The 26,084-nt window shown below is 49.4% G+C and overlaps 1 protein-coding gene across 1 annotated transcript in view; it reads left to right on the top strand.

Annotated features, from left to right (window-relative positions):
- The window catches only part of ADAMTS13 (ADAM metallopeptidase with thrombospondin type 1 motif 13), a 67,697-nt gene that overhangs the window by 9,325 nt on the left and 32,288 nt on the right, over nucleotides 1–26,084 (top strand). Inside the window, exons 6-14 of the mRNA XM_056860196.1 lie at nucleotides 5,021–5,167; nucleotides 8,067–8,201; nucleotides 8,401–8,551; nucleotides 13,637–13,741; nucleotides 14,910–15,061; nucleotides 17,743–17,806; nucleotides 18,713–18,839; nucleotides 19,468–19,616; nucleotides 20,493–20,613. Of these exons, the coding sequence (XP_056716174.1) occupies nucleotides 5,021–5,167; nucleotides 8,067–8,201; nucleotides 8,401–8,551; nucleotides 13,637–13,741; nucleotides 14,910–15,061; nucleotides 17,743–17,806; nucleotides 18,713–18,839; nucleotides 19,468–19,616; nucleotides 20,493–20,613 (1,151 nt within the window). The remainder of the gene's footprint in view (nucleotides 1–5,020; nucleotides 5,168–8,066; nucleotides 8,202–8,400; nucleotides 8,552–13,636; nucleotides 13,742–14,909; nucleotides 15,062–17,742; nucleotides 17,807–18,712; nucleotides 18,840–19,467; nucleotides 19,617–20,492; nucleotides 20,614–26,084) is intronic.

The raw sequence follows: 26,084 nt of genomic DNA, 5'->3' as shown, positions 1-26,084 counted from the left end.
CAAATGGGGTCTGGCCAGTGCAGCATACATTGGTTCTTGTGTCCTAAACACTGGGCTTTTCCGCATTTTCATTTTCCTGGCTTCTAAATTCCTGTTAAACAAAGGAGGAGGAGGGGGTCAATTCCACCTGTGTTTTGCTCCCTCTAGTGGTCGATTCGGTATTACACAGATTTAAGCCCAGCATATCCCCCTGCAGATTTAAATTTCAGGTTTTTATGCTGGACTGTAATCTGTGTAATATAGAATTGACCACTAGATGGAGCAATGTACATGTGGAACTGACACCCCCACCCCCCAAAGAACAAAAATTTAGGAGCCAGGAAAATGAGAATGTGAAATGATATACCGTATATACTCGGGTATAAGCCGACCCGAGTATAAGCCGACCCCCCAAATTTGAGGCCAGAAAAGGGAATTTCTTATTGACCTGCGTATAAGCCGAGGGTCAATAAGAAATTCCCTTTACCGGCAATGCTGCGCTCTAAAATGGCGGCCGCCATTTTAGAGCGCAGGGCCCCTGCCCCTGGTCTCCCTCCCGCCGGCCTCCCGGGCCCTCCCGACCCACCCCAACCCACCCCAACCCACCCCAGTGCCATCCAAGGGGGGGAGGAGGAAGAGCCCCTGAACCCCCTACTTACCGCGAGACGTGGTGAATCGGCGGCGGCGGCGGCGTGGCCTTCCTGGGCCAGCAGGAGGTCCCTCCAGGCTCCTGCCGGCCAGAGGAAGGCGCCTGGGCGTGTGGGTGGCGGCGGCGCGGCCGGCAGGGGCCTCCTGCCAGCCCAGCAATGCTGGCCTCCTGCCAGCCCGGCAATGCTGCGCTCTAAAATGGCGGCCGCCATTTTAGAGCGCAGGGCCCCTGCCCCTGGTCTCCCTCCCGCCGGCCTCCCGGGCCCTCCCGACCCACCCCAACCCACCCCAACCCACCCTGAAAAACTCAGCTTATACGCGAGTATATACGGTAGTTTAAGATTGAATGCCAAACTCTTGTCTGGGAGATGGCTAGGATTGCCAGCTCTGGATTAGGAAATACCTGGAGATTTTGGAGGTGGAGCAGGGTTTGGGGAGGGGAGGGGTCTCAGCAGGGTACAATGCCATAGAGTTCACCCTCTAAAGCAGCCATTTTCCCCAGGGAAATGATCTTGGTCATCTGGAGATCAATTGGAATAGTGGGAGATCTCCTTTGGGCTGTTTTCTTTTTTTATATATATATATATATAATAATTTTTTATTTTTCCATACAATCAATATACATTTCATTACACATTATAAAAAAAAACCTAATTCTTTGACTTCCCCTCCCCCCTCCTCTGATCTTTTAATTAACTTTTTTTTCTCTTTGTATTGTTTTTCTAATTCAATTATAACAAAACCATCAGTACTCAATACATCCGTTCTGAATTACATCAAAATACATTTGTTAATATCACATTTAAGTTCATCTCTGCAATAATTAATCCATGCCTCCCATTCTTTTGCAAATTCATTATCATCCTTTTGATTTACCGACGCCGTAAGTTTTGCCATTTCTACTAATTCCATCATTTTTTCAATCCACTCCGATTTGTCCTTTGGGCTGTTTTCAAGCAGGCTGGCGCCGAAGCCAAGCCCTCTTCAGCTTCATCTGAGCATGAGCAGGAGTGTGCTGCCTCCTGTGCTTTCCACTGTGCAGCAAGCATCTCCACTCTCGGCGTCCTATGTGCAGTCAGGATCTTTCATTTCTGATCATGTGGGGGTTTGGTATACTGCACATCATTGAACAGGCCAGCCAATGGGCTTGGCCCCCCGGGGGAGTTTGGGAGGGAATGATTTTTGTCCTTGTGGAGGAGGTGGCCAAGGAAAAAGGAGAGATTTTCAGAGAGAAAGGGGAGAAGAGAGGTTTCTGAGGTAAAGAAGTGTCCTGTGGGAAGAACAGAGGAGCCTGGAGAGGAGCATAAAGCTGAGAACCCCAGCAGCGGTGGCGGCAGAGGGCCAGCCAAGCAGCCAGCAGGAGAGACTGGCAAGAGGACTCCAAAACTTTCCCCACTCTCTGGTTCCAACGTCCGACAGTTCTGCCCAAGTCTGAGTTCTTCTGTTTTATTTGTTTTTTATGTGCCTCATGTATTCCCTGCTTTTCTCCCCAGCCAAGGATCCAAAGTGGGTCATATATATGAATTCTACTTTAATTATCCATTCCTCCTCACAGAAGAAACTCTGTTTGTCTTTTGAGTTCTATTTGTATAGGGGGAAAGGTGATTACAGAGACCAGGGAGTTACTTTGAACTTTAGTTTGCCGACTGGCAATTTGGCCCCAGTTAGGTGCAGTTGAAACCAGAGGGCTGGAGGCACCCCTGTTTGCTTTGTTTTTAAACCTCCTCCCTCCATTAACCAACCCAGGTTCCCTACTTCCTTCCCCCCCACCTTCAACTGTGGCTGGTGGGAGAAACTGAGCTTTCATGCAGAACCCCTGCAGACCCTGGCTCTGGCACTGCCTGCTGACACCATATTGGGGAACAGCTCATAGCGTGATGTTCATGCAGATTAGCTTCCAAACTGAAGAAAATGGCTTAAATGCAAGAAAGATAAGGCACGGAAAACATTTCTTTTGGTGGCCAATGACATCCTGTGAACAGTCCTTTATTGCTGTCATCAAAAATCTGATTTCAAGAGATGGTCACGATGCGGGGAAATGAAGCCTCTACTCGGGACGATCTTCAGTTTCAGAGCAGGTTTTTTTTTGGGGGGGGGTGATATCGGAGCCAGCCGAAGTCTCGACCATGGGGGCTGTCTGAAGGATAGTGCTCATCCGCACGGCTGAGAAGTCTTCTTCAGAAGCCTGGTGGTAGCAGCAGTCGAACCTGGCACTTTTTAGTTGGAGGGTATATCCCTCCAGATGGGACTGGGTCTTTTAAAAAATCCGTATGCTTTATCCATATTAACCTACTGAACAGTGATGGATGGATAGCTGTGTGGCTGGATGTTGGTTGACAAAGTTGGCTCCGATTACACGACCCCGACCTCAAAAGGGCCCCTACTATGGGGCCCTAACAAAAGCAGTCAAAAAATGTTGAAGGTTGGCTCGATGAATCATTGATTATGGTTAGGTAAGAGTCAATCAGAGCACAAAATAAACAGACAGAGTCTTTCCTTGTTTCAAGAAAAACAAAATCTTTACTTGCTAAAGGATAGGGTAACTTGGATACAAAATAACAATTCCTTTGTACCTACCTGTAAACTTGCCAGTTTATACCAGCAGGCGTCTGGGAGCAGAGATGTGCATCTTGCTGCTGTAAAATTCAAAAGGGTAACTACCATATATACTCGGGTATAAGCCGACCCGAGTATAAGCCGACCCCCCAAATTTGAGGCCAGAAAAGGGAATTTCTTATTGACCCGCTATAAGCCGAGGGTCAATAAGAAATTCCCTTTACCGGCAATGCTGCGCTCTAAAATGGGGGCCGCCATTTTAGAGCGCAGGGCCCCTGCCCCAGGTCGCCCTCCCGCCGGCCTCCTGGGCCCTCCTGACCCACCCCAACCCACCCCGACCCCAGTGCCATCCAAGGGGGGGGAGGGGGAAGAGCCTCCTGCCGGCCCAGGAAGGCCCCTGCCGGCCGGAGGAAGGCGCCCGGGCGCCTGAGCGGTGGCGGCGCAGCCGGCAGGGGCCTCCTGTCAGCCCAGGAAGGCCACTGCCAGCCGAAGGAACGCGCCCGGGCGTGTGGGCGGGGGCGGCGCAGCCGGCAGAGGCCTCCTGTCGGCCCAGGAAGACCCCTGCCGGCATGAGGAAGGCACGCGAGCGCCTGAGAGGCGGCGGAGCGGCCGGCAGGGACCTCCTGCCGGCCAAGGAAGACCCCTGCCGGCAGGAGGAAGGTGCCCAGGCACCTGAGAGGCGACGGAGCGGCCAGCAGGGGCCTCCTGCCGGCCCAGGAAGGTCCCTGCCGGCTAAAAGAAAGCGCCCGGACGTGTGGGTGGCGGCGGCACGGCCGGCAGGGGCCTCCTGCTGGCCCCTCCAGGCCCCAGCCGGAGGAAGGCTCCCGGGCGCGGCGGCGGCAGCACCGCGGCCGGCAGGGGCCTCCTGCCGGCCCAGGAAGGACCCTGCCGGCTGAAGGAACTCGCCCTGGTGCGGCGGCGGCAGCAGCGCGGCCTTCCTGGGCCGGCAGGAGGCCCCTCCAGGCTGCTGCCGGCCGGAGGAAGGCGCCCGGGCGCGGCGGCGATGGCGGCGGTGATGGCGGTAAGTTCCCCCTCCCTCCTCCCCCTCCCCTCCCCTACCATATTGACCTGCGTATAAGCCGAGTTCGGCTTTTTCAGCCCTTTTTTTGGGCTGAAAAACTCGGCTTATACGCGAGTATATACGGTAACTGCAACTCTTTTCCTGCTCTTAACAAAAGAAGAGAGCAATAAACACAATTGTTCCTACGTGACCTAAGACATGTCCTCAATGGCGTTTTGCTTAACCATTTAGCTAATGACACATTGCATTACATCATCATCCTGAGTCTGGCTAAACAATCAATACAAACAAATTAACCCTTGACTGTCTGACAGAAACGAAACTCGCTTCCTATACCCCCCAAAAAAAGAAAGAAAAAGGGGAGAAAGCACAGAGCCGTGCCTCTGAGCAAAGGTGAATAGCCGAACCCAAAAAGCCCAATAATTATTTGGCTTTTTAGGGAATAGCCTATTTGGCTTTGGGGAGAACCCCAGGTTTTGGTGTTTGGTAAACCTGAAGCCTGAAAATTATAGAAATGGCTAATTTTGGGTTTATTTTCAGTTTGGGTTTATCGATATGCACAACCCTAATTGGGGGCCAAACTAGAGGTTATGGCATCCATGGGTCGGACCCAGGGATACTGACATTTTAGAGAATATTTCTGCCATTTTAAAATGCCGTGGGCCCAATCTGCTTTGGCCCTGAGAGCAACCCTTGCCCCAGAGCCACAAAGAGCCACTGGGAGGGGCCCTGTGGTGTAGTACAAGGCTGTTCCTGATAGCCTGGCAGAGAATTTCTGTTGGTTCAGCTCTCTTCCTCTGGGTCTCTTTTTCTTAGGTTCGACCTAGAGTTACCAGATGGGGACAACCAGGTACGGGGCGTCACACAGCTTGGTGGGGTCTGCTCCACCTTCTGGAACTGCATCATCACTGAGGACACTGGGTTTGACCTGGGAGTCACCATTGCTCATGAGATCGCACACAGGTCAGTGGAGGCAGAGAGAGGTCTCTACCGGTTGCAGAGGCCATGCTATTTTAAATGAATTTTACTTTGTTATATCTACTTTGGCATTTTTTTCAGAAGGGGCTAATAAATTTGTTAAATAAATGGTAATCCGTCACTGCCGCAGGCTTACCTCTGAAGCCGGAAGGAAGGAGGGAATCCTGCCCAACAGCTTAACATATCCAAATCCAGATATGAAAAAGGAAAATACAACTAACATATTCAGAGATGGCATCAGCTTGCCCTCATGTGGGGCAGCTGCTGGGCCCTGGAGCTTCTGGTGGGGCCCGCTGCTGCTGGCTCCCCAACATGCCATTTCCCTGCCTGCTCACTGGTGAGTGCTTCTCCACCCGTGGTCCCAGCTGAACACACTGCACACTGCCCTCAGGGAAAGTGCTGTGGGCAGCACAGACAGCTCGAGCTTGGGCGGGGGAGGGCTTGCAAGCGGGGCACAGACAGGGAGCGAGACACATGGGTGAGTGGGTGGGAAGGGCCCCCCCTGGGAACTCTGTGCCCCAGGAACCCCCCAAATCTGGAACCAGCCCTGGATTTATCACTGCTTTGTGTCAGTAAATTCCTGTCATGACTGTATTTTGTCATCAAGTCAGAATTTAGATCATTGGTAATTTTCATATTATCTGCTCTGTGCTGGTCTCCACTTGCTAGGCATTGGGGTTGTCCTATTGCCTCTAGGTTTTTAGCCAGAGTAGATGTCAAGAGAGTCAAGAGATGCCAGACTAGATGTCAAGAGAGATGCCCAGTGTCAAGAGAGCCAAAGGCCGGCAAGAGCCATTCAAGTGCTAATAAAGTCTGAAGATTACACTTGAATTCTGTTGGGGGTAGCAGGAGCCAGGAATTCAAGCTGACATTCCTGTCATTTCTCCCCCCCCCCCAATAATATGTTCTTCTACAAAAACATTAAATACATGCTTTGGTTGTAATGCACTGGCATAGATTTCATCCAGATGATACCTCAGGCATAGGGATGCCAGCCTCCAGGTGGGACCTGGGGACCCCTTGGAATTACAGCTCATCTCCAGACTACAGAAATCAATTCCCTTGGAGAAAATGAATGCTTTGGAGGGTGGATTCATCTCTATGGAATTGTACCCCACTGAGCTCCCTGTCCTTTCCAGGCTCCATCCTCAAAACTCCAGGATTTTCCCAACCTGAATCCGGCAAACCTGAGAAAACCTGACAGGGGGGACCTAGCAACCCTACCTCAGCATCATTTAAGGACATCAGTTTGGAACCTATGTAGTCTCAGCATTAGATCGCTTATGCATGGGAGTTTTACCTGAGGTTCGTTGCTCGCTGGACCCAGCCTTTCCAGTTGGGAATCTCTGCACCAGCAGTCTGCAAGCTCAAATCAAGTCCCGCCTCTTTAAATGCTGCTTTGTAATTGGCTTACTTCGTAGAGCTTACTGTGAGAGAAAATCCCCTCCAACCCAATTGCTGCATAAAAAAGCATTTTAAGAACAAAAAAACAGAGCAATCTGAAAGGGGGGGAGGAATCCAAACCTTGGTTTTAGAAAGCCTTTCTTCTGCTCAGAAAGAGTTCCGATGAAGCAGGAAGCATTTGTATCCCCGCCTCTTTACACGCTGCTTTGTAATTGGCTGTGAGAGAAACCAAGCTTTCGTGTCCCACACTTTGCCTTATGCATGGGGATTTCAACCGTACTGAGCTCAGGAGAGAGGGAGGAAATGGGTTAACAGAGGAATGGTTAGTCTGGCAGCGAGGTCTGTGAGGGCTGGCAGTGAGGTCATCTCTAATGGAGGGAAAACTCATGCATGACTCCAAGGGACAACTGAGACAGACCGGGGGCAAATGGGAGTGAAAGTACCCATGCATAACCAACCTCAAATAGCCAAGGTATTATCAGGATGAAATCTATCATGGTGCATTACTGATTCCAATGGAAATAATCCTTCCGTATTCATCCTGGGTTTCCAAAAATTCATAGAATAATATTTTCTAATAGTTCTCTGCTTTAGTAAAAGATGAAAGATTTATACAATCTGAAGAGAAACCAGAGCACTTTGGCGGTAGCAAAATTTGTTTTGGTCCTTTTATCCCTTGCGTCAAAATAATGATAAATTATAAAAATCAATAAAAAATTTCTGCTGCTCATGATTTGTGAATTGATGAGCTTGTAAGGAAATAAAAGGAAGCAAAAAGAAAAGGAAAGTTCTTTGCTTTAACATCTAACCAAGGAAAAATCTCTAGAGTGTTATTTCATTCTGTTCCAAAATGTACAAGAGATTTTCTCTGTCGACTCCAAACCATCTGTGAATCTAATTTAATCCATAAAAACTGGTCCTGGTAACACAATGTAAAAAAAGAAAGGTGTTTGTGCATGTGCTCACGGGCAAGTGCATTTTTCTTCCTCTCTGTTGTGCCCATCATGTTTGCTCGGGCACTGCAGTAGTGCCAGTTTTGGCCCACAGAGTACCTTGTTTGAAGCCCTGACTGTCAGGGTGACAAAGCAGGTTTTCCAAATCTCTGGGGTGGCTTAACCCCTCGTTCTCCATGGGATCTGCTAGACTTGCCTCATCATCCACTGTTCCTGGTATGAAGAAGAAGAAGAATGTGCCTTCGAGTCGCAGGCGACTCATGGCGACCCCATCCATGGGGCATGCCAGGCAAGAGAGGAGCAGAGGAGGTTTGCTGTTGTCTTCCTCCATGTGGCAACCGCGGTCTTCCTTGGGGGTCTCCCATCCAAGTACCAACCAGGGCCAATCCTGCTTAGCTCCTAGGCCCTGATGAGCTTGGGCTAAACTGGGCTATCCAAGAATTCCTGATATATTGAGTTAAAAAAAAAGACACCTAAACATCCCCCCTCCCCATTTCCCCTCTTCTCCTCTTTCGTATTTGTCACAGCTTTGGGATCCAGCATGATGGAGAAGGGAACCCGTGTTCTGGGAGTGGACACATTATGGGCTCTGAGGGAGCTCTCAACAGCGTGGATCTAATGTGGTCTGCATGTAGCAGAGAACAGCTCCTCGCCTTTGTCAGGTAAAAGGGCTGGTGTTTGGGTTTCTGCTCACACGCTCTTCGGCAGGCAGCTGACAGGAAATTGTGGGACTTCCTGCCTTAGGATGTAGCGACAGCCCAATACTGTGAATGGCTTGACTTAACAAACCCAAATGAACCCATTGTGGTTATGCTGCCTTCCCAAAATCAACCAGCAGTTTCTCTGGTGGTTTCTCCCCAGTACAGGCCAAGCAGACTGCGTGAATGACCTGCCGGACCTCAAGGACAGCATCCCAGGAGGAAAGCCTGGCCTGTATTATGGGGCAGACGAGCAGTGCAGGATAGCCTTTGGGAGCGGAGCCGCTGCCTGCGCTTTTGGCAGGAATGACATTGTAGGTACAACTGAGGCCCCACAAAGATCTTCCCCATGTCTGTTATTTCCCTGCTCTAATCAAGCTGACTACATTTTGCATTGTACCTCTGCATCCATTCATTGCAACACACCGCCCACCTTCTGGAGTCATGGATCTCCGTTCCTACTTGTTTCTGACAAAGCTTTGACACCCCCCCCCCAAATCTTGTTGGTCTCTAAGGTGCTACTGGACTCTGTTCTACTGCACACCTAGATGGCTACTCTCTGAAACACCCGCGCCCCTGGCACTTTACAATGTTCAAGCCCTCCATGCACACTTGCACAGAGATATTTACCAGACCCCTCTAATGGAGACTTGTGCGATTGTGGAGGGGGTGCTAAGAGAGAGAGGCTTGCTTGAAACCCCCTGTCTGATGGCCAAATGGAGAGTGAGTTAAATTCCCAAATGGAGAGTGGGCTAAATTCCCTGCAAAGCTGTCAAAGCAGCTGCTACAGGTTTTCCTGTTCCCCTCCTCCCACTTCATTACCTGCTCTGTAGGACATCAGGAACATCACAGAGCCAGCCTGAGGCAGGATAAATTTCAGGAGACAAGTTAGCCATCTGGTCTTTTATGCATGGCTGTTTCACTCGCCGTCACCTCTCTGACAACCGGTTCTTTGTGTTGATCACGCAGGCTGTTTCTGACCATCAGAGATTGCCTTTCGTTCCCCCTATGTTTTATGACAGGCCCTGACATAATCATGGTATTCTGTGAACATGTGCAGAATTAATTCCTTATAGAGCTTAAACACATCATGCAAACTGATCCACTGCTCATATAATATTGTGAATATGTAATGAAAAGCCTGTCAGCTTACAGAAGGTTGACAGAATGCTCTTAAGGTCAGCTCTATCAAAAGTTATCTACTTAAGTTACTCTAGCTTTATCCTTGAAGGGGCAGTGTAAAGCATTTTCTCTCTATTTAGTGTGCAAAAGTCACCTTTCTGACTCAGCTGCCAGATGTCAGAATCACAAAGAATACCAAAGGCAGAATACTTGTCCTTTTCAAGGTCTTAAAATATCTTAATGTACTAAGAGTGCATTAATAGCTGAAATTGTGCTTAATATAGCTTAAAGGCATTACAGTTCTCTCAAGATAAGAGTAATATGCTTTCTTGCCTTCTGAAGGCTATGCAGCTGACCAAATGTAAACAATGACACTTTGCAAGTGACAATGTCAGCTATAATTGTGTTTTGTTAGTTATATAGTTAAACGTTGTGCTACAGATTTCTAAGTAGTCTCACTTAATGCGTATAGTCCTAACGAAGAGGATGGTATAGAAATTAAATATGTAGTTATCATGTAACTCAGAAATGAGTGTTTATATTCTAAGCTAAGAGGACTGAAATAAAAGGAAATCCATATAAGGACATAAGACAGGAGCAGATGCCACTAAGCTCCTGGTATCTGATAAGAAAGAATAAAGGTACCCTTTTGAAGGATAAGAAAGAGAGAATAAAGGTACCCTTTTGAAGGATAAGGAAGAGGGGATAAAGGAACACTCTTCACTCTTAATGGGTCTAGAAACAGTATAAATACAGCTACAGTTAGCCCAGAGATTTAGAACCTTCCAAAAGGCTCTCAGAAAAAGCTGAATGGTATGTATGGTTTAAATACTTTACTCTAGACTTTGTGAATTAGATACTTTGAACTGAATCAGAATAATTTGACTGTTATATTTTAGAAGTTGGATTTTGAAACTGAATAGTATGTAAGACTTGCTTGCTCTTACTGCATACTTTGTAACTGCATACATTGTATTTTTACAAGAGTTTTTATAGAAGTGTTAAAGACTTGATAATCTGCATTTACACATATTTTACTGGAAGTATATCAATAAAAGTTGTTGAGTCCTGCTTACTCAGTGATTGGCTGAATAAGATACCTTCACTTCTCAGTAAGTGGAACATTCTAAGAGCCTGTCATTTGAACAGCACGACCCGCCTCAGTTTCCCTGAATTTTGCCTGCGTTTTCAGAGACCTGTTTTATCTTGAATTTGAAAACACGAGCAGAATGTGGGGAAATGCGAGGCAACCTCTGACAGTCAGAAACGCCATGCATAATCAACATAAAGACCTGAAATCGTTGGAGGGGTGACACTGAGTGAAAGAGCCATGCATAAAAGACTACTATTAACTATCATGCTTATCTTCAGTGTTGACTCTGGGCAGGATAATACCCTCACCACCTTGGCATTATTTATTTATTCATCAAAACATTTATATCCCTCCCTTCCTCATGGTTCGAGGTGGCTTACAATAATGGTTAAAAACGTTTCCAGTTAAAAACAAAATTAAAATAGCAAGCCCCAAATCTCTCCACCATTAAAAGATGCCTGCCAGCTCAGACTCCCTCAAAAGCCCTGGCAAACTGGCAGGCCTGGCAGGGCCTCCTGGAGACCTCCAAGGAAGGATCCCCTCACCTCTGCAGGGAGCCTGTTCCACAATGTCAGATGAGCCACCCTAAGTGGTGGGATAGACAAGAGATGGCTGCCAGTTTCTAGGTGGTCTAAACTGCCAGTTTCTAGGTGGTGGCTGGAGATCTCCTGGAATTACAACTTGTCTCCAGCCAGCAAATTCTCCTGGAGAAAATGGTTACTTTGGAGGGTGGATTCTATGGCGTTATAGGTTGCTAGGCAGGAGACTAAAAGCCAGGACCTCCGAGGTAGCTTTCTCAGAAATGCTACCTGTTCCATACGCAGGACCAGCTAGGCAGGCACAGTTGGGGAGTCGCAATGCATGGATGAGATGGTGGTGTAGGGAGGAGTGCTTTAGATTTATTAGGAACTGGGCAACATTTTGGGACAAGCCAGACATATACAGAAGAACCTTTGTTCCAATGATCCTGGCTCAGCATCTATAGAGAGGTTTTGAAACCGATTGCTAAGCAGCAGAGGAACGGAATGTCTCCTGAGCTTCCTATTTCTGCGGGTAATATTCTTCCACATGTTCTTCTCCTGAGGTGGGTCCCCCTCCCTACACTGAGTTATTTGGCCCTCCTCCTCCTCTTGCCCTCCCAAGAGGTTTTCAAGAGGTTTTCAAGAGTTTGGTCCATGAACTTCTCCCCTTCTTTTATACTCTGCAGTGTAGACAAGAGTGCCTCAATTACCCTTATTTTCTCCTCCAGTAGAGCCACCAACTTACACTTACTGCATGTGTAATTGCAGTTACCCTTGATTAGGAAAACAAACATTCCACAAACCTTACACGTCACTGCCTCCACTCTCTCACCAGCCATTCCTCTTTGATTCATTGCAGACATGGTATGGTTTCTTGCACAATCCCTCAGTGGTAACCCTACTAAAAGCTTCACGACACTCCTGGTTTCAGAGAAAACTACAAATACAAACTTTGTTTCAAGGCCCCCAGACATGACCCCCAGGCTAAGAGCCCCACGACAAGAGGCTTGCGCCTCTGTCAAGCAGAGCCTGTCTAAATACTCTCAGCCCCACCCCTCACCAATCAACAGCACAGCAATTACCTTCAGCCACTCGGGCTACAGCTAGATAAAACAACAAAGAGAGACCACATTTGGAATACTGTGTACACTTCTGGTCACCATACCTAAAAAAAAGGATATTGCAGAGCTTGAGAAAGTGCAGAAAAGAGCAACCAAAATGATCAGGGGACTAGATCAACTGCCCTATGAGTAGCGGTTAAAATGCTTAGGGCTGTTTAGCTTGGAAAGAAGGTGGTTAAGGGGAGACATGATAGAGATCTATAAAACTATGCCTGGTATGGAGAGAGGGGAGCTTCTCTCCCTCTCTCATAATAGTAGAACATCTGCTGAAGCTGAAGGGTGAGAGATTCGAAACAGATAAAAGGAAGTATTTTTTCACACAAGGCATAGCTAAATTGTGGAACTCCCTGCCCCAGGATGTGGTGATGGCTGCCAACTTCGAAGGCTTTAAGAGGGGAGTGGACATGTACATGGAGGAGAGGGATATTTGTGGCTGCTAGTCAAAATGGATACTAGTCATGATGCATACCTATTCTCCCCAGGATCAGATGAGCATGCCTATTATATTAGGTGCTTTGGAACACAGACAGGAGAATGCTGCTGCAGTTGTATGTGGGCTTCCTAGAGGCACCTGGTTGGCCACTGTGTGAACAGACTGCTGGACTTGATGGACCTTGGTCTGTTCCAGCAGGAGCTTTCTTATGTTCTTATACCCTGCTGAAGTCTCTCCCCTCCCCAAACCTTACCATCCCCTGGCTCAACCCCCCAAATCTCCAGGAATTCCCTAATCCAGAACTGGCAACCCTATGGCTGCCTGATGACCGCAGTTGACACATATGGACATGTGGTAGGAGACGGTCCTTCAAATTCATGGGTCCCAGGCTGTGAAAGGCTTTAAAGGTCATGACCAGCATCTTGAATTGAACTTCGAAACAGACTGGCAGCCACTGTTGCTGTTTCAACCCAAATGCTCTCTGGGTACCAAATGTTGTGAGGTTGTGACTGGCAGCCCTGCCCTCGTTTTGAGAGCCAAACATCCTGTGCCATGCAGGGCTGCATCACTTTCCCTGGATTTAATTTCTTAAATGAAGAACAGCCTCTGCTAATGCCCTTGGGAGTGGGTGGGGTGGGGGAGGGGAGCCTTTTCCCTGCTGCGGCCTGTTTTCCTCTGAACAGCCTCCCTGTAATGGCTTTCCTCACCACAATGGGAAAGTTGTGTACAACTTTGTGTTACATTTGAGTGACTTCTAAGAGACAGGCCTACTTGGTGTTCCTGTTTGGTAGAGTTGCCAACTCCAGGTTGGGAAATTCCTGGAGATTTGGGGATGTAGCCTGGGAAGGGAGGGATTGGGGGAGGGACCGCAGTGGGGATATGATGCCCTAGAGCCCACCATCCAAAGCAGCCATTTTCTCCAAGGGAATTGATCTTTGCAGTCTGGAGATTAAGTATAATTCTGGGAGAACTCCAGCCCCCACCTGGAGGTTGGCAACCCTAGTGTGTGGCCTGGATAGACACGTAGGGAACTCAACACAGCAGAAAGGGATTCTACTCCACTCAGGAGCACAGAGATTTCCCCTGTTTTTCTCCCCCTCCAATTCTAGGATATGTGTGGAGTTCTCTCTTGTCACACAAACGCCGCCGACCTGGCTAGCTGCACACGGCTCCTCGTCCCCCTCCTGGATGGAACTGAATGTGGGATCCACAAGGTAAAACAGTCCTCTGCTAAGATGGATGCAGAGGGATACAGAAGGGGTGTAGCCAGCCGTACGGTTAGTAGAACTGTTCTTGTGTAAGTGCTGGTTCAATGCCGCAGGATCTGTCCTTGACAAGGATTCAGCTCAGGTGAAAAGCAAAGCATGAGACCAGGTCACTGGAGTGAAGCTGAGGTCTGTGGCTAGGCATCCCTGTTGAGGGATTTGGGGACAGAGGTTGGAGGTGGAGACCTGGAGCCTATTGGAGGAACAGAGAAAGAGTCTGCAGGTGTTAAGTGGAAGACAGTCCAGGGGACGAACAAGGCCAGCTGGATTTAGGAGGCTGGAAGCAACACGAATTAATAAGTGCTGTCTTCTTGCTCGGGCCGTGTCCCTGCGCCACGTGGGAGTCCTTTCAGGCTTCATTTAAGACCATCCCAGCCATCAGGCCCTCCAGTCACAGCCTTGTAGTACAGTTAGCTGGCAAACACGACCGCCTCACAGACCCTTCTAAGCCAGGCTTCTGCCTAACATTGCCATGATTTGTAGGATCTTACTGTTAAAGAAAGGTTATACCCATTTTTTGTCAATAGGCCTCGTAACATCTTGTTTTTGCACAATAGCTAAAATGGAGGCAGTATACTTCCACACTAGTTGTTAGGGTCTTACTCAGGAAGGTAATTCTGGCCTGCTTGTAAAGTGTTAGAGCAAGGTTCCTCAACATGGTGCCCCTGGGGTCCATGGCACCTGCCAGGTGTTTTTAGAAAGTAGGTAGAGCCGGGTGGTCCTGGAGGTATTTGCCTGGCCACTCTTAGAACCAGGCCCATCTTTGGTCTAACTCTTGAAAGTAGGGTTGTCAGCAATGTCATAGAGTCCAATTGCCAAAGTGGTCATTTTCTGCAGGTGAACTTATTTCTGTTGCCTGGAGATCAGTTGTAATAGCGGGAGAACTCCAGCCACCACCTGGAGGTTGGCAACCCTACTTGAAAGCAATGTTGTTCTCATTACGCCCAGAATCGGCTCACTGTTCCCATTCCACATCGTCCACTTGCTTGCTTTTGTGCTGCGGTGCTCTAGAAGATTGCCCTGGAGCCGTGCTCAGCATTCCTCTGTCCTTCCTCAGTGAGGCCCCCTTGGTAAACTGTGGCTGAGCTGCTGATGGCTCCCTTCTCCTCCCTTACAGTGGTGCTTCAAAGGCCGCTGTAATGCCCTGGAAGACCTGAATCCCATTGCTGCGGTCCACGGGCATTGGTCCAGTTGGACTTCTTTCACGGCATGCTCCCGCAGCTGTGGAGGGGGAGTTGTGGCTCGAAGACGGCAGTGCAACAACCCCAGGTGAGGGAACCCTCAGCCGGGCCAAGCCCAGGTGTCCTGCTGTTCGGGGAGGCAGTCTGGGCAGAGCTGGGAGGTGAGTGGCATTGGGGCACTGTTCTGGAGAGCTCTGCGGGACCCCTCTTCTGGAAGCTTCACACGGTTCTCAGTGGCAGGATTAGCCGTGTGGCAGGGAAGGCTCTTGGTATGACGACCAGCCCGCCATCTTCCTAGGGTTGCCGACTCTGGGTTTGGAAATTCCTGGAGATTTGGTGGTGGAGCCCGGAGAGGGTGGGGTTTGGTGAGGGAAGGGGAGGGAGCTCAGCAGGTCATACAATCTACCCTCCAGAGCAGCCATTTTCTCCAGGGGAACTGATCTCTGTCATCTGGAGATAAGCTGGAGTTCCAGGAGATCGCCAGGCCCCACCCAGAGGTTGGCAGCCCCACATCTTCCCTGCAGTGGGCAAAATGTGCAGACTGAGGCAGCAGACTGGACCCTTTAAAGGTGCCGGCACACTGCAGCCCCAGAGGGCATGCTGCACTAAGCCCCAGGGGTGCCGGCTGTGGCGCCAGGGCTGCTCAGACCTGGCCAGCGTTGGCCACAGGGGCGTAGGCTTGCCTGTTGCCACTGCCCGTGTGGGCCTGCCCGTGCTGCCTGTGGGCCGTCTCCATCTGCCCTAGCATGCAGTGGGCTGTTGGGTGTGTCCCTGGGCACAGTCTTAGGCTGTGTCTGGGTACAGGAATGCTTGGGAGAGGAGGCCTGGGAGGCCTGCGTTGTTTGGCAGGGGAACTCTCTCAAAACTACAATTCCCAGGATTCTTTAGAGGAAGCCATGACATTTCAACTGTTATGAAACCGATATAAATGCATGGGGTGACTGGTTCCACACTGAACTTTTTGTGTTGCTAAAGGATCCTTTTCCTGCATTCATCTTCAAGTGGAACTGCAGCAGGGTTCTGCACAGCACTTAATTTAGCACTGTATTGCTCCTGAAAATCTAGCAATGCCTGTCCCCAAGGGCAAGATCCTGCTGTGAAGTTTACTGGGAAGTAATCCCCACTCAGAAAAACACCTGCTTTTCTTCAGTCATCCCTTTAAATTTACTTCCTAGCTGCTTGGGAAAGTCCATGCTTAATCAGTTACTTCCTGTTCATTGGTGTTATTGGTGCCGGGGCATCCCTGAATGGATGTAATCAATTTCGGTAGAGGTTTTAATCATTCCTTTTGCCTTGGACATAGCAGTGGTTGTATCTTAATTTAAAATTATGATCATAATTGCACAATTGTGAAACTACAATTGTGATTTTTTTAAAGATCACATTTTATAGCCAAAGAGGATGCAGTAATTAAATCCCCCCCCAAAACAAACTGACTATGAATAAGTTCACCAATAGTGAACAAGAAGTAATTAATTAAGCACAATAGAGAATTGGAAGCTGCTTTAAAACCAAGGCAAATATGATTTGGTGGAACGGGAGGGAGGGTTAGGAAATACCTGGAGATTGGGGGAGGTGGAGCCTGGGGAGGGTCCTCAGCAGGGTATAATGCCATAGAGCCCCACCCTCCAAAGCAGCCATTTGCTCCAAGGGGAACTGATCTTGGTCGTGTAGAGATCAGTTGCAATAGTGGGAGATCAGGTGCCACCTGGAGGTTGGCAACTCTAATGGGAGGGGAGGCTTTAATTACTGTTTTTCTCTTAATAAACAGTCACTTTTGCTGCCAAGGCAGTCAAAGAGAAATGAAAGCACATCTCTCCCTCTACAATTATCCATTGAGGCACTCTCAGCCATTTGCAGTGGCTGGAATAGGAAAATCAGGAGCTTAAAACAAGAAGGCAACCAGAGGATTTCAAGGGACGGCAGCCCAGGGGAGCATCAGTAGTACTTGGTCAGACCGCATGTAGATGTCTGGTGCTGCCGTTGCATTTTTAAGTGAACAAAATTGCCACTGTTCAGATCAGAACTGATCAGGCTGGAAAAGAACCCAGAAAACACTGGAATGCAAGAGGTTGGCTATGATCTGGACCTTCTGCAAAAGCAGTGTGTTAAATCCATGGCAATTCCCAATGAAGCCATCTTGCAGAACCGAAGAGTCCTCTGCAACGTTGTCCCAAACTCTCTGCAATGCCCTCAGTTGGCCTGGGAAGGGGCTTCACTGTAGGGTGCTTGAAAGCCATACAATTAAAATCAGGGCTCTTCCCCACAGGACATTGGCCTGACCTTTCTCTATATTGAAATTAAATAATAACATAACTATTTCACCATCATCTGTCAGGGGCCCAGATCCCACCTGGTGGCTCTGCTCCCTTGGCTATACTCCTGGATGTAGAGTTGCCAACCTCCAGGTGTGGCCTGGATATCTTCTGGGATTATAGCTGACCTCCAGACTACAGAGATCTGTTTCCCTGGAGAAAATGGCTGCTTTGGAGGGTGGACCCTATATCACTATACCCCAGAGAGATCTCTCCCCAAATTCCACCCTTCTTAGGCTTCCTCCCCCAATCTCCAGGTATTTACCAACCTGGAGTTGGCAACCCTATGCACCCATGTTTGGTTGTCCAGGCTTGGCATGCACTGCAGGGTGGGGCATCTTTCCTGTGATATGACAGCAGCCTCATGCCATGACAGCAGTCTAGGTCTGGGTCACCACTCTAGTCTCCCATTGTGCCCCCCCCACCACACACACTCTCTGTCCTTTCCTTCCAGGCCTGCTTTTGGTGGGCATCCATGTGAGGGAGAAGACTTGCAAGCCCAAATGTGTAACTTGCAGGTAAGGTGGCCTTTTCCTATCTGCTGCACACCTTGTTTCGAATGTCCAGGTGGCTTTCAGTTTGTCAGAGCAGCACCTCCCTAGGAATTCCTTCAGCTGTGGAACATGTCTGGTTCAGATCCACTGAAGGTTTTGCATCTTCACTTTTCCTTTCACAGCCTGTATGAAGTATTTGGCTGGTGTCTCAAGCATGCAGAGAAGGATTCTGTAGAGTTTCTTTAGTCATTGCCTCATGGCTGCCATCAGCCTGCTCTGCACCACTGTAGGGATTCTGTTGACTTAATAAAAAGTAGATAGTTTTTATATCACTATAATGTTGTGATGCTATAGTGTTATAACATTACAATGTTATGATGCTATGGTGTTATAGCAACTATCTTTTTTTAAAACTGGCAAAAACTGGTAGAGGGAAGAGGTTGTGGGGGTTGGTTTGGTTAATGGAAGGGTGGAGGTGAAGGGGAGAAAACAGTAGTGCCCCCAACCCACTGGCTTCCACTTCTGACTAGACACCTACAAACCTAATCTGGCAAATCTGGATCATTTCTGGACCAGAACTGACACCCCATGCTAGTGGAACGTGTTCTTTGCATTTGTACCATATGCAGTTTTAGGACTGGGTGCTCTGAGGGATGCATGAGGTCCCCAGTCCTGTTTTCCAGATATTGGGGGGTGGGTACTTGTACAGGGAAATCAGCAAGTAGGTGTGGGTTTTCCTAACCCCAGTGCCATTTTCCATATCTCAGTCATGTCCACTTGCTACCCCCACCCCCACCCCGAGAGATACCTGTATAGTGTCTGGACATTTCCCCCACAAAGAAAGCTGCCCATGTATGGGTTGGGTTTGCAAAGAGAGTGCCAGTGTGGGTGTAGCCATCTGTGAGTTTGGCTTGTCTGCCCCTTCCGTAGCCCTGCCTGACGACCCAACTGGGTTTCATGGATGAACAATGCAGTGCTACAGATCCGAAGCCCCTTTACCTCAGTCCGGAGTTCCAGTCCTTTTACAAGTGGATTTCAGCTGCTAGTTATGCCAAAGGTAACCCAGACGAGTGGCGTGAATGAGAGGGTGCATTCCCCCTTCCCCCTAAGATGGTGCATGCACATAAAATCTTTGCACAGAGTAATCTGTGCACATGGTGCTTTGCCAAAAGGCAGGTCCCTGCCCCTCAGAACTGGCAGTCTTCATTTCAAAAGCATAGGAAGTGGCACCAAGACAGTGAGAGATCTGGGGAAGGAGAGGGAGGGACAAAGGCCAAAGGCGAGCCACTGGGTTTGGGTGAACGCTGGGATTCTGGCCCAGCATTGCTGGTAAGATTGGCTTTCCTTCTGTATATTTGAAAGATAAAGGATACCCCATTTGGGGAGCTCTGCTCAACGGAACTTCCATGCTCAGCGGCAGTGTAACTGTGTAACCGGATGTGGAGCCGAGCAGCAAGGGAGGGCTCTCTCCTTCAAGCCTGGCCTCCAAGCTTTCAGGTGTACCTGCGTGGCCATTCTTGGGACAAAACAGTGTCTGTTCCAGCAAGGCCATTTCCAGAGGTTGTTCCGCTGGTGGCTTTTGTTTAATTGTGGAAGCAGGAAAGGATTCCTAAGACGTCTGAAGGGGCATTTCCTGCTCTACCAACCCTGTCCTTCGTGTTGCCCTCTCTCCCCTCTCCCCTCAGGAGACCTGCTGTGCAAACATGTGTGCAGGGCACACGGGAAGAATTTTATGGTGAGTCGAGGAGACCGGTTCATAGATGGGACAAGGTGTGAGCGGAGCGTCTGGGGAGATGAGGAGGCGCGCGGCCTGTGTGTGTGGGGCGCCTGCATGGTAAGGAAGGCAGCCTTTCAGAAACCAAATACTTTACAAGTGAGCTAAGAGCTTGTTCAGCCAGAACATACGTTCTGTGGATAATGTTATAGTGGACTGCCAATGATGAAAAAGCGGTTTTGCGAAATAGGACTTTTACCGGAAACCTATTTTGGCGTTCACCTACACAGCTGCAAGGACTCCTTTACAAGCTGCAAGGACCTTAAATTATACGGGCTGTTGAACTTTCTTCTTTAGAATTGATTTGTGCATAACACTGTTTTGCATTTTGTGTTTGTATGCACAATATAGTGATTGACTAATCAGCATATTTCTGTCTGTTTTGCCATAAGTGCTTGAGAATTCCAGTAGTCACTTTTGGGGCACTAGCTCTTGTTTCGGTTGCACAACCTCCAGGTGCTAGCTGGAGATCTCCTGCTACTACAACTGATCTCCAGCCGATAGAGATCTGTTCACCTGGAGAAAATGGCTGCTTTGGCAATTGGACTGTATGGCATTGAAGTCCCTCCCCTCCCCAAACCCCGCCCTCCTCAAGCTCCGCCCCAAAAACCTCCCACCGGTGGCAAAGAAGGACCTGGCAACCCTACCAGTGGCTAATCAGAAGCCTTGCTGGGGAAAAGCCCCACCTGGCCCAAAGCTCCACCTGGCCCCGCCCACTTCCTGAAAATACTTGGTGGGTGTCAGGAAAAGTGCTGGTATGCTTAATGGTGCCCCCAGGCACTACATTGGGGGATCCCTGTACTAAAGCAATGAACCTGAAGAGGAGGCTTTCAGTGTGGCATTCGTGCCGTGACTGGGCATTGTCTCCATGCTGCGCCATAAGGCCTCATCAGTACCAGGAGCAATTTAAGCTGGTTGTTCTTTGCTTTTGCCCAGGCTTTTGGGTGCGATGGCAGGATGGATTCTGGGAAGAAGACGGATGCCTGCAGGGTGTGTGGTGGAGACAACTCTACATGTTTCAGCGTGAAGGGCTCATACACAGAAGGGAAAGCCAGAGGTATAGCTGTGGTCCCCCTTCTCTTGCCTTCCACCTTCTCCCCTTGGACTTTTTATGCACGGTTTCGTTATGCACATATTTTCTGACCTTTAAAGTGCATTCCGGAAGGGGGGAGGGCGAACCACGGCGGCCGGGACGGCACAGCTGAGAAGCCTCCTCACAGGCTTCCCAGCTGCTGCAGAAGGGAAAAAAGCCTTTTTTCCAAAATAAAACCAGGAAAAAAGGCTTTTTTCCCCCATAAGGGAAAGCAGGCCTGCGCCACATACCCAAAAGGGGTTTGGAAGCTGCCTAGTGGCAGCCTTGTCCCCCAGAACACCCCAGGAACGCCTCTCAGGACATTGGTGCGGGGACTTGCGCTGGGTGAATGCTGGCAGGAGGCCCCGCTGGCACCTGAAACTCACACTGCCACCGCAGTCCAGGGGGGTTGGCATAAGTGTCAGGCACCGGCCTGTTGTTCAGTGGCTAGCCAGGTGGTTAGCCTCAAGGTCATGATGTTATTCTCTGTACTGATGTTGTGTCTTACGCTGGCTCTTCCCTGGGAACAAGACCCTGAGAACAGGGAACGGGTGTGTGTGTGTGCTGTGGCAACCAAGAGCCGTTCTAAAAGTTTTGCTCTTCTTTATATTCCCTACATCCTCAGCATTTCCCCATTAGTGTCGTTGCTTATTCCCAAGTCACTTTCTGCTTACCACTGTGCTTATTTCTCAATAAACAACTTTCTATGGAAAACCTGCCTAGGAGTTCGTTTGTGGGATTTAGCTGGTGATCCAGAGCTGACATTATGACACTAATCCTCCCATCAAGAACTCTTTTCTGTCCTGGCTGAGGTCGCGGGAAGGCATTGCCGGCGGTCGCTCCGGAAGGAAGCGCGCCGCACACATCTGGACTCCACCGAGGTTGCGGTTCGAGCCCGGGAGGAAACCCATTGGCTTGCTGCCCTCGTGGAAGAACTTCGTTTTGCCCAGCAGGACGCTGGAAGGTTCGTTTTCTTTCGTATAGGACGTTGTACTCCGTGCCCTTGTGGCGGAGAAGCCGGGGGAGACAATCCCGGACCAACTTCAATTTTACCGGGAGGAAACTGTTACCGAAGCCGTATTTTTACAAATATTGAAATCTTGTTTTAATTGTCTGGTGCCGGTAGAGATTGCGCGGCGGGCGCTACCGCTCCTCACTAAACGTGGAGAACTTTTACTGTTGCTGCAACAGGAGGCTGAGAAACTTTTCACAGCAGCGGCCGATCTCTGAGCCGCTGAGTTGGCGGCGAAGCAGGCGGAAGCGCAGGCCGCAGCTCAGATGGCAGTGATTGCGGTCGCTCAGACGGCAACGGGATTAGGAGCGCGCTCCAAGGTCCCTGTAAATCCGGATAGATGGGAGGAGGATTGGACCATACTCCCATTCTCTCCCGACCCCCCCTTCTTCGAGCTCCCGAGCAGAACAACGGCTCGCATGCAGTGGCTGGCTAGGGTCAACCATCACAGCAGTTTTTCGCAAGACAGAGGGGGGTATCCCGCTGAGGAAGACCTTGGTGATTGGAATACAAATCTCCAGGCAGCACGACCTGGACGGACTGGAGGTACCGTGGACGAACTCCAACGCCTGCGGTACCGGAACCAGGATTTGGAGGAGCAAGTAGCCCAGATGCGTGACCAAATGGACGTGATGTGGCAGGAGTTTGGCAAGTTGCAACGAGCACAGCCCCCCGTACTGGGCCCACTGCAACCAGGGCAACTGGGCCAACCAGCTCCACCGCTACCAGGCCAGCCAGCCCCACCGCTGCCGGGGCAACCAGGCCTACCGGGAGCCCCAACACCGGGACAACCTGCTCTGCCACTGCCTGGACAACCAGGCTCACCTGCCCTGGGACTACCCGGTGCGCCCATACCGCAACCGATTCCACGTCCTTATGCTCAGCACAGAGATTTGCGAATAACTTCTGACGGTTCGGCGGAGGGGTTATCATGTTTTTTACATCAAGTGAACAGCTTCATGAGGGAACAAGGGCCCACCTTTCCCACAGAGGACAGCCGGGTTAGATATGTGTCGTCCCTGCTGGAGGGAGCAGCTGCGGAGTGGATGATTCAACAATTCGACTTGCGGGCCCGATCCATCCTGACTTTAAATGACTTCATGTGGGCGTTGCGGAGGCACTTTGAGGATCCTTTCTGGGGTGAGAAGGCTAAAGCGACCATTCTCCAACCACGCCAAGGCACTAAAGCTGTCAGGGAATTTGCCAGTGAATTTCAACAACTTGCTAGCAAAATTGTGGACTGGAGCGAGGCCACACAGATACAATGTTTCTGGGAAGCACTGAATCCCAAAATCTTGTACTGGGGATTCATGCAAGGAGACCCACCTACCCTCGAAGGGTGGATACTGCTTGCAGAGGAAGTAGAAAGTTGTTGACAACTCCTTGCCCTTTCCAGATGCAGGGCTAAGGAAACAGCACCACGGCAATTCCACGCACCGCCAAAACCAGTCCCACAAGCACCCGCTCCATCTTCCTGGAGGCCGGCTCCTGACAGAGAGCGCGCCAAATGGTTCCAGAGTGGAGCCTGCCTCATATGTGGGGACCACGGCTACTTCGCAGCGGCTTGCCCAATACGACTGGAACGGCCAGCTTCGAGTCCCCACCCTGGGAGTACAACTCGGGCTGGTAGAGACAGCTGCCGAAGAAGTGCAGCTACCAGACGCGCCGCCACTGCCAGGCACAACGCCCCCCCTGCTCTTACACTTGATGCAGGGGTCCCTAGGGATTCCAATACCCAGATACTTGACCCCTCAGGGTCACGGATTACAAATACGCCTTTGCTTACCCCATTGGGGGTCTGGATTACAAATACCGCCGCCGCGATTTCTTGAAAAGTGAACTTCATTATTTCTCATGGGACATATTGATTAGATCTAGACTCTGTCAAATTGGAATTGATTTAGATAATCTTGCTCTGGCCAATGAATCTTACATCTTTAAAAGAATCAAGCAACGTCTCCTTGATGCAGAATTGCAGAATTTTAACCCAGCTCTTCCCCCCCATCTCCTCTCCGGCGGCCCTAGGCCTTAATAATGGATCGGGTAAAATGGCTAGGTATCTAGATAACCTAGAGATACCTTCTCAACGCCGCGCTTTTCTATTAGCTAGGGTTAATGCATTCCCATCTAGGATGCTCTTAGGCCGATACCTCCAGATCCCTAGACATGAACGCCTATGCACATGCGGTTTAAACTTGTTAGATACAATTGACCACATCCTTTTAGATTGCCCCTTCTATGTGACTCTGCGGGATAAACTGCTATCTACTTTGCTCCAGTACAAGACATACAGGAGTAATGAAGTGAAATGCAAATTTCTTTTGAGTGACCATGATCCTAAAATTACGGCTACCGTGGCTGAATTTCTTACAGGAGTTCTTAAAGAACAAGAAAAGTTTTATTAACCCCACTGTAACTTATATGTATTGCCCTTTGGAGGTATTTTGTTGTTGTTTTTTCTATCTCTGTCTTTGGTATGCCAATAAAGGTTAATGAAATGAAATGAAATACCGCCACCGCGATTGAGGACAGCACTGCCTCATCGGAGGAGGAGGCAACCTGGGAAACACCAGCGTTGAACCTGGTTCCCATTCTCAAACAGCCAAAAAACAGACTGGGTATGCAGTAGAGGGAGAGCCACCGCAGACCCTTGCACCCGTGCAATCCAAAGCTCTGCTGATGGTGAGAGAAGTGGAGGACACAGTTTTTCTGTATGTGGTTTTGCAATATTACAAGCCCCCCAAAAAAAATTTCTGTCAAAGCACTGGTAGACTCTGGTTGTGGCAGTACCCTGATTAGCGAAGAAACGTTCAAAGCCCTAAACGTAAAAGCGGTCTGCCTACACCAACCTGTCCAATTTGCTCAGATGGATGGCAGTGACATACGGGGGGGGGGGGACCAGTAGACCGAAGCACTGGCAGAGTAGCCATAGGAATAGGGCACCATTGGGAACAAATACACTTCACTATAGTACCAGGCATTCGTTATACAGTAGTTTTGGGAGCGAATTGGCTGTGTGGACACAGCCCCACCATGGGCAGCCAAAACGATTGAGTTTACCCAGCCCCAATGTGACCGTCATCGATGAGAGGTAGCAGTTCCAATACCCGCCCTGGCGGCCGAGCCGAATGGGCCTCTCAACAACTCTCTCTTGCCATCCAAATATAAAGACTTTGCTGATGCTTTGATGTCAAGGAGTGCGATGTGTTACCCCCCCACACCGACAATCGGATTGCGCCATTGAAGTGGTGGAGGAAGGCGATTTGCCCAAGAGTAAAATTTATCCCATGAGCCCCAAGAAGAAATCAGTGCTCAGAGACTTTCTGGACAAAAACTTAGCTCGAGGTTTCATCCATCCCTCTACCGCACCGAATTGTGCCCCAGCCTTTTTCGTGTGCAAAAAGACGGGAGACCTGCGTTTATGCATTGACTTTCGCAAACTCAATGCAGTCACCCAAACCAACACTTACCCCATTCCCCTGATTCCCGATATATTGAGTCAACTAAGAGAGGGACGCATCTTTACCAAACTAGACTTGGTCGAGGCGTATTACCGTGTTAGAATTCGGGAGGGGAATGAGCCATTGACTGCCTTCTCTAGCTGCTTTGGTATGTTTGAGTACCTAGTAATGCCTTTTGGTTTGAAAGGCCCCCCGGGGGTCTTCATGCAATTGATTAATGAATTACTGAATTAATGCATGACTTGTTGTTTAACGGAGTGGTGGTTTACTTAGATGACATCTTGATTTACTCCAAAACATATGAAGAACATGTTGCCATGGTCAAAGAAGTACTGTGACGTCTCAGAGAAAATCAGCTTTATGCTAAGGCAGTGGTTCTCAACCTTTTTCGAGTCTCAACCCCCTTTTACAATTGCCAAGTAACCTGCGACCCTTGTCACATTTGCATAAATTTGCATAAATGACATTTTCAATAGGATAAAGAAAACACATTTGTTTTTTTGGCAGTCCAGGGTATCCATATATATAATTACTTTAAATTTTAAAGTTTAAAACAAACAAGCAAACGGTACTACCACCTGTTGCGCAGCGGCTGTGGCTGTGTGACGCGGCAACCTTTCCTGGCACGAAGGAAAGAGTGCCTCTGAGCATGCACTGTGTTCCTTGTCCTCCCCTCTCTCCCCAAAAACTCTTCCAAGCAGGCCAGGGCTCTCGCGAGGAAACCCCCTCTCTTGTGACTGGGACACTGCTTGTGCACAGAACTGCAGTTATCCCTCAAAGCGGAGCTCCGTTTAATCACCTCACGAGAGTGAAGGGCCAGGAAAGAGCCGAGGGCCGCTTACCCCGCTCGGACTTTTTGTGCCTTTTTCTCCCCTCCGCCAGTCACTGCTCCTTCTGCGCCTCACCGAACCTGCATGCTCGAGGGGGAAATCCTGAACTGCGCATGCACCTCGACTCTCTCCCCCTTGGCCTTGCCAGAGCGG

The sequence above is a fragment of the Euleptes europaea genome, chromosome 14 (assembly GCF_029931775.1).
Source record: "Euleptes europaea isolate rEulEur1 chromosome 14, rEulEur1.hap1, whole genome shotgun sequence".
In the NCBI taxonomy this organism is placed as follows: domain Eukaryota; kingdom Metazoa; phylum Chordata; class Lepidosauria; order Squamata; family Sphaerodactylidae; genus Euleptes; species Euleptes europaea.
Note: the sequence above shows the minus strand (reverse complement) of the source record. Positions and strands in the feature narration are given on the sequence as shown.